The 15680-nt window shown below is 40.5% G+C and overlaps 1 protein-coding gene across 3 annotated transcripts in view; it reads right to left on the bottom strand.

Moving 5' to 3' along the window:
• Positions 1-6270: 6270 nt before the first annotated feature.
• Positions 6271-15680, bottom strand: part of REPS2 (RALBP1 associated Eps domain containing 2) — a 258187-nt gene continuing 248777 nt past the window's right edge. For all 3 annotated transcript variants that reach the window (XM_043459392.1, XM_043459393.1, XM_043459394.1), the window contains one exon: positions 6271-11908. In XM_043459392.1, coding sequence (XP_043315327.1) covers positions 11840-11908 — 69 coding nt within the window. In that variant the 3' untranslated portion in view covers positions 6271-11839. The remainder of the gene's footprint in view (positions 11909-15680) is intronic.

Here is a 15680-nt window from a genome sequence, read left to right as displayed (position 1 = left end):
TGTATATGTATCCAAATCAATTTGCTATATACCAGAAACTAACACACATTGTAAACCAACTATGTTTCAATTTTCAAAAGCTTGACCAAGTTATATTTTAAATATTTTTTAAAATTATTATGTCTATCGGACAGAGGGAAGTGTTAGTTAGAAGCTAAATTCATTATCAGCCAATCTGCCATCAAAGGAAAAAATTCTTATTAATGAGGAATATCTCTACATTGTTTCTTTCCCTTACAGAGGCTGGCAAGGAAAGAATGAGAAAATGTGGAAATGTGAACGCTTGTCTCACTCTTCTATGCTGCTAAAGGTGAGGTTGCAAACTGGCCATGCTGGGGTCTGAGTTGGCTCACAGACATGTTTTGTTTGGCCTACAGAATGTTAGCCTGCACAGTGGGGTTTTCTTTCCCCCTCAATGCTTTAAATTGGAAATAGTGGCCAACATATTTTCAAAAATAGGCAGGAATCCTTTGACAGATGTATTGTAAATAACTTCTACTGTTCCACAGCATGCCAAAACTCTCTTATGAATTTTGATAAACAGAAGTTCTTAATTTCAATGAAATCCAATGTATCAATCTTTTCCTTTATGGTGACTGCTTCATATGCCCTGTTAAAAAAACACTTTTTATGAAATTCATGAAGTTATTATCCTATGCTCTCTTCTAGCAGCTTTATTGTTTTACCTTTCACATTTAGATCTAGGACCCATATTGAAATAATTTGGGGACATGGTAGGGATCCAGGTTCATTTTTTGCCATGTGTATATCCAATTGTTCCAGTGCCATTTATTGAAAATGCTATTTCCCCAACGCCCTTCCCCCTGGATTATGATAGTGTCTTTATTGTAAATCAAGGGATCGTGGATGTGTGGATGTTTCTGGTCTCTCTATTCATCTATTCTGGCCTCTAGATCTATTCATCTAATATTTGCAACAACGCCACATTCTCAATTACTGTGACTTTCAAGTAAGTCTTGAAATCTAGTAGTATAAGTCTTCCAATCCGCTCTGCCTCAAGATTATCTTGGTTATTCACTGGGATGGACACTAAAAATTGGTACATGTATGTATGTATAGATGCTAACCCTCAATTTAAAATAACAAAAAGGGACCCTCCAGGGGTTAAGGGAGATGAGATATTGAACCTCTCTCAAGCACTCAGAAATCAGGAGCCTGTATGGTGGCAATAGTCTAGAGCTGCCTTTCTAGATACAGTGTGCAAGCTCCAACCTGTCACAAGCCCCACCTACTACTCCCCACCACTAAGGCAGATAGGCCAGCGCTCTCTCTCCTCTTACTCTGGACTCACTTCATTCATTTACCTTGTTGCCTGGACCCTGGACATATGGGAACAGACAGACTAGTTTAGCAGAACTAGCTCTGGCCATGTGAAGAAGTGTTCCTGGTAGTGGTGATAAGGCTGCAGAGCTCTGGATAACTGATGGAGGGGGTGCTCTAGAGCAGGGCTCTCATTATGGGCACTGCTGACACTTGGGGCCAGATCATTCTGAGTGATGGGGGCTGTCCTGGACACATCCCTGGATCCTACTAGGTGCTCTCCCAAGTTGAAACAACCAAAAGCGTTTCTAGACATTGCCAACTGTTCCCTGTGGACAGAGGCAGAATCGCACCCAGTTGAAAACTGCTGGCCTAGACCCACAACAGAAACAGGAGGTAGGAAGAGAGATGTGTAGGGGATAGGAGACCTGAGTTAGGAACATGGGCAGGACCCCCACAGTTCCCACCTACTAACTTTCCCTCAGCCAGCAGAACAAAAGATCTCCAAAAAGGGAGAGGAAGACTCTGAGAGAGCAAGAGTAGACAGTGCTGCGGGAAGCTGTGAGCAGGACAGCAGCTTCACAAACTCCAAGAGGCATCTTCTGCAGAAACTACAAGAATGATGTCCTCTAGTGTTGTATGATGTGTGGCCCTAGATATAAACTATTTCAAAGCTCTCATCCTTCTAAATAGTCTACAAATTCTATCCTTTTCCCTTCCTACCCCATCCTTCATACACACACACACACACACACACACACACACACGCACAAATGCCTCATGTTTGTAGGAAGGGGGGCTGAGGGGAGGAACTAGATGGTTCTTCCATCAAACTAATTCCTAGGAAGTATATTAAAGCCAGGAGTGACTAGAATAAAAACATCAATTCCTCCACCATTACCTCTGGTTCTCAGAATCTCCAGAAAGATCAAGATGCAGACTCTCACCACACATGCATGGAGGTTCAAGCCAATTTTATTTGCATTTCAAAGGTCCTGCATCACAAGTCTCTGTATCTGTCTTTCATTTGCTTTGCTTTCCCTTTATTTTACTCCCCAAGCATTATCTTTCTTCCCCTTGGCTTTCTTTCAGCCTCATAGCTTTGATGAAGTCTAATGCAGAGGTGGAGGAGACCTGTGCCCTATTCAGCACTGAGATACCAAGGACAGGAGTGGTTCACACAGGTACAAAATTAAAAGGTGCATTCTTGTTAGAAAATTTCAAAACATTAATACAACTGACTAAAAGTCAGTCTGCTTTTATTATCAGCATGCATCAGCACTCCAAAATTGTTCAGACATTTGTCTATGATAAAATGCCCCTCCTCCCACCCCAAAATTCTCCTGGCCTATGTTCTAAATGGTTACTGTATTTATTTTTAATATGTATATGTTTACATATCATAAGCAAGATAGCAGATAACATAAATATTTTACACATACACACAAACATATAATATTTATGTCCTCTGCTGATGTAGCTTTTGCTTATGATGCCACAGGATACTCACAGGTGAATCTTGAAAATATTACAGTGTCTGTGCCAATTCCTTTTTTCTGCCAAATCTATTAAGAGGATTTCAGGGCAAATAAATGAAGGTATACCTGGGTTACAATCTTGTTCTCAAAGATACTTTTTATTCAGCATTTCAAAGAAAATGCAGTGAGGGAAAAACCACTCCAATACCTGCAAACACTTATCCTGGCACTTACAGAGCACTTCATATTTATAAAACAATATGGCAGGGCTCTCTGAAGGTGCAGTTTGCCATGAAGATGCTGTACTTGGAGCATGTCTTTCCCAGACTCAGGGATTTTTCAGAATTGTTAAATAAACTCAACTGAGAACTTTTATTCAAAAGGAACTGGATATTTCAGCTTCATTTCCAAACTCTTCATTTCTATACTCTAATAAGCCTTCTTGCTAAAGAAAAGGGGGGCTTGCACCTCTGTCACCTTGGGCCCCTGATATCTCCCCTCCAAAAGAAAGAGTTGAGGATAGATAAAGGTTCACATGATCAGGTAGGATTCCTGTCTACCAGGGTTTAGACCCTTGTGTTCTGAGCTTTGGTTCTTTGTCCAAGCAGACGCCCAAAGTGTAACAAATTAAACTAGCAGGCTTGGTTCATGTCAGGAACACTTGTTTGCACTCTTCCAGTGAGGCATTTCCTTTCCAGGAGGTAGGGAAAAAAATTGGGAGAATATAAACCATTCTTCGAATACTAGTGAAGTGACTTAGATTCACTGTGCTTAGATCTCTAAAGGGGCTGTAATTGCAGGGTTCTGTTTTATATGTCTTCTCAGGACATACAAGGGCTTCTCTTCCAGCCTGGTGCCCACTTCCTCCCCTCCACTCACTCCATCGTTAATTCCCAGAAGATAGCCTGCTCCTTTCCTGCCTTGCCTTCGTACACACAGCTCCCTCTGCCTGGAACACCCTTTTCTTCGTGGTTAACACCTGTCCCTCTTTTGAGACTCTTACATGATGCCTTCGTGGATCACCAGTCTGGATTAAATGCTCATCATATATGTTCTAGCTTCCCAGATGGTTCCATAGTAAAGAGTCTGCCTGCTAATGCAGAAGATGCAAGAGACGAGGGTTTGATCCTTGGGTTGGGAAGATCCTCTGGAAAAGGAAATGGCAACCCACTCCAGTATTCTTACCTGGGAAATCCCATGGACAGAGGAGCCTGGCGGGCTACAGTCCATGGCGTCACAAAGAGTCGGACAGGACTTAGCAACTGAGCATGCACGCCTGTACGTTCTCAGAGCCACCTGGCTTTGTGCCATCTGACAGATGCTGTGCTCACCACAACTTTTTCCTCCTGAGCTCACAGCTATACTGCATGTCCCACTCACCCTTGGAGTTAAGTCTTGCCATATAACCGAATTCCAGGAAATGAAATATACATATAAGTGAAGTGTGAAGAGAAATTGTATCCTCTCTACAGTTCTCTCTTTCTTCCACACACTGGCTAAAAAGAGAAAACTCTCGAGCCCAAGAGGAAGATGGAAGCACACATAGAAGGCATCTGGGTCCCTATAGAACAACAAAGAAAATGACAAGAACTATGAACTATTCATTGAGTGAAAAATAAACTTTCATTGTGTCAAGGCACTGAACTCTCAGGGTTCCTTGTTATAGACAGCAGTGACCCATCCCTAATACAGTAAGCCCCACTACATACAAATGAGTTCCATTCCAAGAGCACGTTTAAAGTTGAATTTGTTCATAAATCCAACAAAGTTAGCATAGGTACCCAACTAACACAATCAGCTATATAGCACTCTACTATAATAGCTTTATAATACTTTTCACATACATAAGACATAGAAAACACAAAAAATAAGAAAACATTTTAAATCTTACAGTACAGTACCTTGAAAAGCACAGCAGTACAGCACAACAGCTGGCATATAGGGGCTGGCATCAAGTGAACAGGAAAGAAGAGTTCCTGACTGGAGGACGGAGAGGAGGTGGGAGATGGTAGAGCTGAAGGACTGTCAGCAATAGGAGACAGAGGGTAAGTTGCAATGTCACTCACACCTGACATTGTTAGCACAGGTTTTGGTTCTTTGTTGGATTCAATTCTATCTACCTTCTTAAAAACGATCCAGTGATGTCTGAGTAGTAGCTCTTTGGTTCTCGTCATAGATGACATGGTAGCACTGGACTGCATTCTGAACTGCTGCTACAACCTTCATGGACTTCTGTGCCTCAAAAACTAACAGTGGTTCCTCAAATAAAGAAAATCCCCTGCTGTTTCCTAGTTGTGAATCTGTTCAGTTCTTCAGTTACTTCTTCTTCCTCTTGTCTCTCTACATCCTTTCCTGGGCACATTTGCATCTTTGAAAGTTTGAAGGTTCACATGTAGGGGACTTGCTGTACATCGTATCACCTACCTCACACTGCTGTGCAAGTCATCTGGTCTCTGCGAGCTCCTTGAGGGAAGGGGTTCTGTCCCATAGGTCTCATCTTAAGCTCCTAACATAGTGTTTGATACACAGCAGGGCCAGAATAAATATCTGTGGAAGGAAGGTGAGGAGAGGGAACTAATTCATGAATGGACACTGTAGCACAGCAGCAAGTCAGCCCTGAAAACATTTTTGTCCTTTGCTCAGAATTAGTTGAGTCAGTTTTGCCTCTCTGCACCAGTGTCCTTGATTGTAAAATGTAGTTAGTGCGAGCACTAGTTTAACTTTAGTGAGCAATCACTATCCCCAGGAGGGCCTGTTAACAGGAAAATTGCCAAGCCCACTCCCAGGGTTCCTAATTCAATTGGATTGGGGTGGGCCCCAAGATTTTGCATTTCAAGTAAGTTCCCCAGTGATGCTGATACTGCTGGTCTGCAGACCAGACTTGGGAACCACTTGCCTAGATGACATGAGATCCCTGGGAACGGTCAGGGCCTGGTAGTCTCCAGTGGCCAAGCTTATCAGCCAAGTCATGGATGATTTTTCCAGAGTTAGTTTGGCATTTGGAACTACTAGACTGGAAATATCCTATGTGAGGCCAATTTGCATTCACAATATGGAATACAACCCCCACCTGATAGGAGACTGGTGCCTCCTAAAATTATTCAAGTTTTAAAGATAAGAAACTGCAACTAGGGTGCCAGATTACTTGGTTGGGATTTCAGGCCAGCCCTTCCTGATTCCTCCCCTTCACTCGCAATCTAGGTAAGGACATCATGTTGGAAACATTTCTGAACACAAAGAACATCAACAAGATGAAGCAAACAACCTGACTGCACATTAAGCCAAGTTATCAGTTTGGTGGATCTTTAAAATGCACTGTGAGTTAGCCACAATACCCCAGGAATGCAGAGTGTTTATCGTGCTTAAGGACCCAGCTCAGATCAGGAGGTGAAAATAACCAGATCTCAGACTTTGAATAGGGAAGACTGCCAACTCCTTTTCACGTCACTTGCATTAAATGCACAAGACCAAATACACACAATATAGTGACTGACACCAAGACTACATCAGAGCCAGCTTTGTTATCTGACATTTATTGTCACATAGCACCCCAGTTTCACAGCATGTACATTTTACAAAGTTGGAGATTCTAACCTACTATGTTCTCCACAGACTTTCCAACAAGTGTGAAAGAGAGGCAGTAAGGTTAGCTTGAGTTGACAAATCACAATCCAAATATAGGACACCCTGTATTTATTTATGTTTAAGACTAATATACATAGAGTTTCCAATGTTTAGCACATGAATGAGACTCTGGCTGAGTAAAAGATGAACACAACTTGTTAGCACATTATCATGAAAAGACAGAAGGCATCAAATATATAACTTTGCTGTTCCTCATTTTACTGTTCAATGTACCTGTAGTGAAAAAATATACATTTTAACTTTTGAGGTTAAAATAGACCATCAGCTGATTATCTCTCCGGGCCCACAGCTACAAAGACTAAAATGGCTCTTCCCACCTCTGGCTCACTTGAAAACTGGATTTGTGCTGAAGACAAGAAGAATGGCAGTGCTAAAGGAAAGGATATAACCAGCTCCCAGGGAAGTTACTGCCAAAGTCCTCATACAAGTCAACTCAAAATAAAAACCAAATCAACTCAGTTGACCTAATCTCCATACAAGGGGGCGCCTGCATCACCTGTTCCTTTCCCAAGGCAGGGCTCTCTGAAAGAGCTTTAGGATCCAATCCTGATGTTCAACCAAGTGCTTTATGACCAAACTGGGACCAGAAGTTTCCCTACTGCCACCCTCAAATTCCAGTTTCAACCTGCTAAGTTCCAGTCTTCAGAATCATAAACCACTTTGTCCAATCTCCCACAGTCATGAACTTGGCTTAGAGCAAGACAAGAGAACCCACAAAACACAAAAACCAAACATTCCACAAGTACTGAGAGCAGAGCACTGCTTCCATCACTAGAACAAGTCCTGTCGAAAACCTGAAATGCTTTTCGGAAAAGGTCCCTCTACCATCATGTATGTCAATTAACGTAGAAAACAATGAGATAAGCCTAAAAGTGACTGTGCACCTGGGATGTCTCGCCCATATTCACAGTCTGGCTGTTTCAGGAAATGCTTGGTAAGGCAATCTCTGAAAGCCTATTTTGGAGAAGGAAGCAGCACGCAGATTTGGCTTACACTGCTTTGCATGTCTGGCCCTCTTGGTCTGCTGTTCTTACAGCCGCTCTTGGGAGGGTCACATAACTAGCTGCATCTCTCACTGCAAACAACAAAGTGGGGAGGCTCATAGAGTAAGACTCATAAACTGCTGTTGATGACTGATCTGCAGGTATTGGTGGGCAGCCTTCCTTAGCCTGGGCTGAAGGGGAAACAAGATATGCCTCCAAAGACTCAGGATTCCAAAAGCCTGCATCCCCCTCACTTCTTACTAGGAATCTGAACCACACTGAGTCATGATGCAAAATACTATTAACAAAGCACCCATAACTAAAGTGTATATTCAAGTGATCCTTTGAAATCAGTTTCAAAGAGTACACCTCAAACAGAGTCAACAACTTGGAAAGAGAAACCAAAGTTACTAGAATGTTCTCTTTAACTAGAGGAGAAAAAGACTTCTCAACTGAGATTTCATTTTGTTCACATTCACACTGTTCAAACCACAACCTGCTGAGTCCTACTTGTCAGTAATATGGGAAGATTTGGTTGCTAGGATATTTGTAATCTTTTCTTAATATTTTAAAAATCAAATTCCCTTAGTGATGTCTTGTCAGGAGGTGTGATTTTAGCTTGTGCTGAACAAATGTTTTTACCGCTAAGGTGTTATACTAAAATTGAGATCTTTCCAACCAGTATGTTTGCAAATGTCTGTTTTAACTGCAAGAAAAATATCCATTCCAGATTATTTTTTTATTGATCTTCTATTAATAAGCACAGATCTATCATTACCATGGTTATAAGCTCATCTAAGAAATGGACAAATATCATTTAGAAACAGACTAGAATTAAATCACATATGAAGAGAGGAATGCTTTGATGATAGTTCAGACATTACTAGAGAATCAAAGAAAAATTCATGTTTCTGATTACTCACCCTAAACTATGCTGAAATGGAATATTTGCAACCCAAGTAACCCATGCTATATCGAAGAAAACTATAACTTACTACATATTGAGTTCATTTCAATCACAGTAGTCTATTTTAAAAACAAACTCCCATAAGGAATACAGGAATGGAATTCATTCAAAGCAACAGCTGTCAAAAGTTCTGCCAAGAAACCCAGGGTAATTTACTACATCATGAAAGGTGAGGTGTTCAGAAGAACAAATAGTTCAATCCTATTCTTTCAGATTTTATTTTTTGCTTCAATCCAAGAGAAATATCTAGATCTCAAACTCACTAAAACATGTTTCCATATTTTAAAACTGATTAATTAAGTAAATAAAACATGGTAAATAGAAGAAACCCTTCTAAATCTATTTTTAGTACTGCTAGTGGCCAGAGGACTCAACTTAGAATCCATAAAATCCAACTCTGTCAATAGCTCCCTCCTTCTATGGATTCTTGGACTAGGAACTGTGGTTTCTTAGGGCCTTGGTTTCCCCAAAGCAGCTGCAGGATATGGGAACAGGTCCTCTCATCTCCGACATCCTACTGTGCAATGAGAAGAAAATGGGCACAGCTCCCAGCTAAGCGGCCTCCTCTGCTAACCAGATCCAAAGCATTTCTCTAATATTTATAAAGCAGTCAGATACTTCCAACTAAGGCAAATGTTTGCCTTGATTATGACACACTCCTCCATTCTACCTTTTGGGTTTGCTTCATGGCTGCTGGATAGGGAGGTGGCCAAAGCAATAAGCCATAAATCAGAGATGCTGAGGTACCCAGTAAATCGGTAATATACTGTGCACTCATCCTTGGAACTATGAGACTCCTATGGAGGAAGAATGATTAACAATAAGGTTATTAAACCCTCATGGATGGGGGCAACATCAACATTCTGCCCACAGATTTCTGCCCAACAAGCAGGTCTTACTCTTGAGCAGTTTTACAAAAGAGGTATAATGGTGACAGCAATAACCCAGTCTTCCTATAAATCACATGAAAGGCTCACAGAAACATTATCAGGAATTATAATCCTAAATTAAAAATTCACATCCTAAGAAAACAGAGAAACAAAGGATGAGCACTAGTTAGGTGACAATGATGTTGTATGTGTATTTAGTTGGTTTTTTAAAAAATCCACTTCTAGGCAACTTAGAAACTGTGGTCACTATTAAGTCCAGTCAGGAAGGTGGGGTGTAGATAGTATTGTTGTGGGCTTTAATGCAATGCCTATCTTAAAATATTGGTGATACTATGCAACACATGAGCCTTTGACTATCCAGTGCAAGTTTTTTCCTTTAATAAAAACCAAGCCAACTAAAAAAAAACACAAACTCCTAATTTGGCTCACTCTGGTTTTGGCTTGATGAGGGAAAAACATGTTAATATTTTTAAAATGTAGAACATAGACTAACATACTTTAGTTTATATGTCTGCTTAATGGATATGAAGTGCTATCTGGAGTGTGTGCACATGTCCTGGAAGATTATGAGATAAAGTGCATATGCTAGACTTTCCTGGATTGAGTGGAACAAAAGACAAATATGATGTAAAATGTCTGCGACGTGGACACTGTTGATAAAATGTGTTGCAGCCCCCAGTTCTCAGAACATGTGAAAAGAGGGTTACCTAAAAAATGTTCACTCACCCATTCGTATCTTAGAAAAGGTTTAAACTGACTCTGAAACCCTCCCACAGGGACAAAAAAGGCAGCCAAAAGGGAAGGAAAGGGGACTAGAGAAAGAGTTCAAGTCTTAGGATTTTCAAAATCCAAGCAATTCTGAATCCTCTAATATATACAGAACAGAATCAACAATTTGTTTTTCTTTGGAAAAAATCATCTGTTTGAGCATTTCTCTTCTGCCATTAAACTATTGATAAAGCTTGCCAATGGAGTAAGGAAGCATTAAATAAATGCCTACTTCTTCTAAAAGCAGTCAACTCTATTGAAATTAAAGGCTTAGTCCTGCAAACTGGAGAGCTCTGCTAAACCACTTCAGAAAGGACATAGCCCACGTCCCACAGCGTCTTAAGAACTGGTAACCTAGCAAAATGCACAAAAGATGGCAAGCTTGCCATCAGGATCTTGAACTGCTTTTATTTTTTTTCATTTATTTTTATTAGTTGGAGGCTAATTACTTTACAATATTGTAGTGGTTTTTGCCGTACATTGACATGAATCAGCCATGGACTTACATGTGTTGAACTGCTTTTAAAGCTGGAGAGCCCAGATATCTGGGAGGGTCAGTCAATTCCCACTGTCAACTTGAGCTTACAGGATAAGCAGGGGCTATGTAAATTTCTATAGAATACTGGCTTCTGTGATTTGAGCTTACTGTTTTACATCACTTACACTGGAATTGGTTGGCTCCTCTGAACTGCACATAAACCAATCCCTCCTCAAGAGTACACTTCATAGAGAACAAAATAATCATATATCAAGTGTAAGGATTGGCTTTCTTTCATTGTTTCTTCAAACCCAATACACTTGTGATCTGGGTTAAAATAACAAAGACAAAAATAACTACCAAAGACTGTTGGATTACTGGTAATAATAATTGCCCCTTCTTCCTTAGTTTGAATACCTGGGTTCAAACAACAAACATACATCAGTCCAAACAGTCTCATCCGCCTTTCACATTTGATGAGTGGTTTCCAAATTCATGCATTTACAGATATATTAACCCATGCAGGATAGAAGTAGAGATCTGGCAACTAGTTATTTAATTTGATTGGGCAAGGCAGTTAGGGCAGATTGCTCTTGTCCAAAAACCTGCGTGAAAGGGCTGAGTTATCTGTGTTGACAGCCTAGCTGGGCCAAGTTAAACAGATCATGGACAAAACTACTACTTCACAGAGGTGTAAGACTGAATAAGTCTTTGCTATTCCATAGAAAACAACGGTCATGTATTATTCATAGCTAGATATAATATCAAAATGGCACTAGAGAAGCAATTTTTGGCATATATATAGTGGTGGAGGGTACAGTGCCAGTCTAAAGTTAATTATTTTGTTTACTTCTAGTTTTGTTTTTATCATCATCATGCCAAAGACTATCCAACTACACAGTTGGAATCACAATTATTCAGGAAACCAATCTACTATATATGATATACATATGAAAATAAAACAAGCATCCTGAAGGTACTGGGTTACAAGGTCTTGTACAAATCATAAACTCTTTAAATAAATAATGCTCTAAATTGTTTTTATTTGCTAGAAGATTGGTTTTCAATTAGGAGCAACATCTAACACCTTGAGGAAATACTTAAGAATGGGAGATAAATTCCACTGATAATTACAATTTTAAGTGTGACAATCAGTTGCATTTTTTCCACCACAGTAAAAATGTACGCGTGAAGCACAAGAGAAAAGGTGATATTGATTACATTCTGCTGCTCAGAGCTTTTGACACAGTTTCAGACATCTATGACAAGTAGTTGTGTTGAAACATTCAAAGGAAAGATCTTGGCAGAAAAGGTCACCCACTGTTACTTGAATCTTGTGTGTGGGGGGGTCACAATACAGTGACTGGACGAAGTTGTTCCAATTGGTTTTCCAGTGCAATCCGTTCTTGATGAACCTCCTGAGTTGTACAAAAGAAAGAGAAGAGAGGGGTCATTTATTGGGATCATCCCCACTTCATCTGATATTAAAAAGAAACTTATGACTGGACCCACAAGCATTCAGGTGCCATATAACTCAAGGATGAGTAGACTGGGAGGCATTGTATTTGAAGCTGGTGACAGGACACAGGAGGCTTCACAATTTGTAGTCTCTCAATTCTTTTCTTAAGATGATGAAACGAAACTAATTGATCAACCCTCCCTCCTCCCCACACCTAAATCTCACACTCAGTTTTTAACAGGATCAGTGGCTGGCACAGAAGGATGTTAAAAATAAAAAGACTGATTAGAAGGGAGCAGAAAAGCAAAAGCAGACTCCTAATACTGAGAGGTGGGTCATCAGGACTACATTTCTAGTTCCAATCTCTTGTTTCTAATCCAGCACCATACTGGATCAGGACCAAGGGATAAGAAAGGATACTGGCTGTCCTTCCACTAAAGTGTCATCCAGGATCCTGCATTTGTGGCTGAAGGTGTGGCTAAAGGTAGAAAAGAGGATCTGCAGTCTGCTATTTGGGAACTCAAACTCTGAGCCCTAAAACAGACCTAATGACAAGGAGAGCACATAAAGGCATTCTGAAGTAGAATCAGTCAAGGTGGAAAAGAAGTCTATATAAAGGCTCAATTCTGAGACATCCCAGAAGAACAAACATGACGAAAATCATTACGGAACTCAACAAGAGTTTATTTACCTACCCTCCTTCCTACCATCCAACAGGCTCTGAATATATATGTACTAAGGGCCCGGTTCTGCTCTGGGTGTGATGATACCACCAAGGAACAAAACAGTTCAACCCAATGCCCTCAGAGGGCTTATACTCAAATGGCTGAAGAAAGATAAGAAAGTTTAAAAAAAAAACCAAAGAGATACTTTCAGGAGGCTTTCAGAAGGAAATAAGCTGCTGTAATAGAGGGTAATGGTGGATCTGGGAGAAAGGTGGAGAGCGTGGTCAGGGAAGGCTTCTCAGAGCTGATGCTACTGAGAAGAGACTTGAATGAAGTGAGAGGTGAGCTACGTGAAGATACAGGTGAAGGATAGTCAATGAGACAAAATGGCAACAACCAAGGCTGCAAAGGAGGGAACAAGCTTGGTGTGGTTTGATAAACCACAAGACTTGTGTGACCAAAAACAGAGGGGACAATGAAGACCTTGGCAGGAACTAAAGTCAGAGTTAGGCAGGGACCCGGCAGACAGAGTAAGGAGTGTGGATGCCATTCAAAGTGAAGGGGCACAGCAATGAAAGCTTTGAATCAGGAAAGGCATGTGGCCTAATTTCAAATTCAGAATTCTCACTCTGTCTTTTGTATAGACAATGGATTGTAGCAGGACAAGAGTCGGAGCAGAGAGCATTTAGGAGGTTACTTATGAAACCAGGTGAGAAACGAAAATGGCTTAGATCAAGGTAGTAGCCACAGAGAGGAGGAGATGGGTTCTGGACATACTTTAAATCTAGAACTAATAGGACATGTTGATAAAGCTGATGTAGGAAAGAAGGAAGAGGATTTGGAATTGAGCAAGAGGGTGGCTGGTGGTGTGGGATTAATTGAGAACAAGAAGACTGGATGAGAAATGGACATTTCAAGGAGACAGTTGGGAATGAAGCATCTGAGATGTGTATATTAGGAGAAAAGTAGAGTAAGCAGTTGTAAATGCATGTCTAGAGCTTAGAAGAAAGAGAAGAGGGGCTTTAGACATAAATTTGTGAGGTTGGATGGCCTTCAAAGCCATAGGATTAGGTACCATCACCCAGCAAAATAATAAAGATGGTGCTTCCAAGTAAAGCTGGATCTGAACCTATGTACCAAACTCATCCCCTACTGGAACTCTAAAACAATTTTTTAAATTAGGGGTGGGGTGAGGGTCATAGACACAGAAGGACAGGGAAGACAACAGGGAAGAGGTGATAGCAATAAAACTGGTAAGCTGGAAGGCAAACTAATTAATGCTGAATGAATTAGCTAATTCAAGAAAAACAAGTGTGGGGATTCTCCCAGTTGCTGAATACGTCTGTTCCAATGATGCCTGATGGAACTGGACGGAATAACCACAGGGTGGATTTGGGGATAAACTGGACGCACTGTGAGATGTACCTGAGCTTCAGCTCAACTGATCACGTGATCTCCAGAAGCTCCTCCTCTCACTGGTGAAACATAGGGACATTTTGGATCTTCAGGAATGAATGTCAGTTTAGAGCCTGTGTTCAGTAAACCTCCCCAAACCTGATGAGTCCCTTTTCCCCAGTGCACAGTCACACTGGTAAAAGGGCACAAGGCTCTATGGGAAAGTCTAACAATATAAACTTTTGGCTGCAGAGTGGGGTCCTTCTTGCAGGTAACTAAGATGCCCCTTTATTCAAGGCTTCTGTATCTGTAAACTCAGTCGGGGAACTGACTGAGAGGCCATGACTAGAGCTCCACTTGATGATTCTTCAGATTTCTGTTAGCTAGACCTTGAACTTTTTCACTTCCTCAGATCAAGTAAATAAAAGTGCACTGCAAGCTAAGGATGGAGATAAAACAAGAACCAGTCTGATTTTACATAGAAGAATCCCTAAAAGACACAAACTGGCAGTCTCAGATATCTATGAAAGTGAAAGTGAAAGAAGGAAAGAGGATTGTCTTAAAGAAGTGTTCCTTGAAAGTCTGATTCAGAAGTAATCAGATTTCCAAATTCTTCTTGCCACTAGGGTAGAACACTGAATATTTATTCCTTTGAAAGGCAAAACAGATGACCTCTGGAATACCAATACACAGATACAGTTAAGGACAAAAAACTAGACTGGAAATAGGGGGGTTAAATGAATACCCTGAATACTGAGAACCAGAGTCCTCTGCTCCACTGGACCACGTGTTCCTTACATGCAAGAGACCAGAAGAGGCTCTTCCTTGAGGAGTCCAGTCAGACCAAGAAGAAAAAGCCAACCACACTGTCTTTGGGGATTCCCCAACTCTACAGCTCAGTCAAATTGGGGGAGAATGAAGCTCAAAGATGATAAGTCCCACAACAGGCTATGCACCTGCAATCTGCATTCTCATCCTCCTCCTAAATATAAGCAGAGAAGGACCATCAGCTACTGAAGGAAAGTATCAGCTATTGAAGGAAAGTATGTAATGAGAAGTATATACAACAAAATAAAAAAGTATTGAGGAAGAAGAAAAACTACAATTAAGAGAAGATATTACAACCATAAAACAAGAATAGGATGCCATCAAAAAGAAACAAGCAGAGAACGAAAAAAAATGAACTCTTGGTTATTAAGCATAGGAGGTTTAGAGCTTAATAAGTAAATCTCTACATATAGACCAAAAAACGAAACTAGAAGAGAGAAGTTAGAAAACAAAACTAAGAAGTTCAGTGTCAGAAAAATATCAGAAAGGGAGAACAGGGAAAATGGGGGGTCAATAAAAATCAAGAAAACTCCCAAGACTGAAGAATATGGGTTTCCAAATTTAAAAGGCCTACGAAGTATAGAGACCAGTGGATAACAGTGACCTATGCCAACACAAGAGGTGGGGGTAGAGGGGAAGCGAAAGCAAAATGCAAAACAAAAACAAGGTCACATACAAAGATTCATAAAACAGAATGACGTTTGACATTTTTCAAAATTTTATTTTTTATCATATGGTAAAGTTGACTATTTTCCTTTTAGTGTATAGTTCCACAAATGTTAACACATATAGATTTGAGTAACTGCCACCACAAAGTGGGTACATTACAGTTCCAATAACCAA

This window comes from Cervus canadensis, chromosome X (genome assembly GCF_019320065.1).
Source record: "Cervus canadensis isolate Bull #8, Minnesota chromosome X, ASM1932006v1, whole genome shotgun sequence".
Taxonomy (NCBI): domain Eukaryota; kingdom Metazoa; phylum Chordata; class Mammalia; order Artiodactyla; family Cervidae; genus Cervus; species Cervus canadensis.
This window is presented reverse-complemented; position numbering and strand designations above follow the sequence as displayed.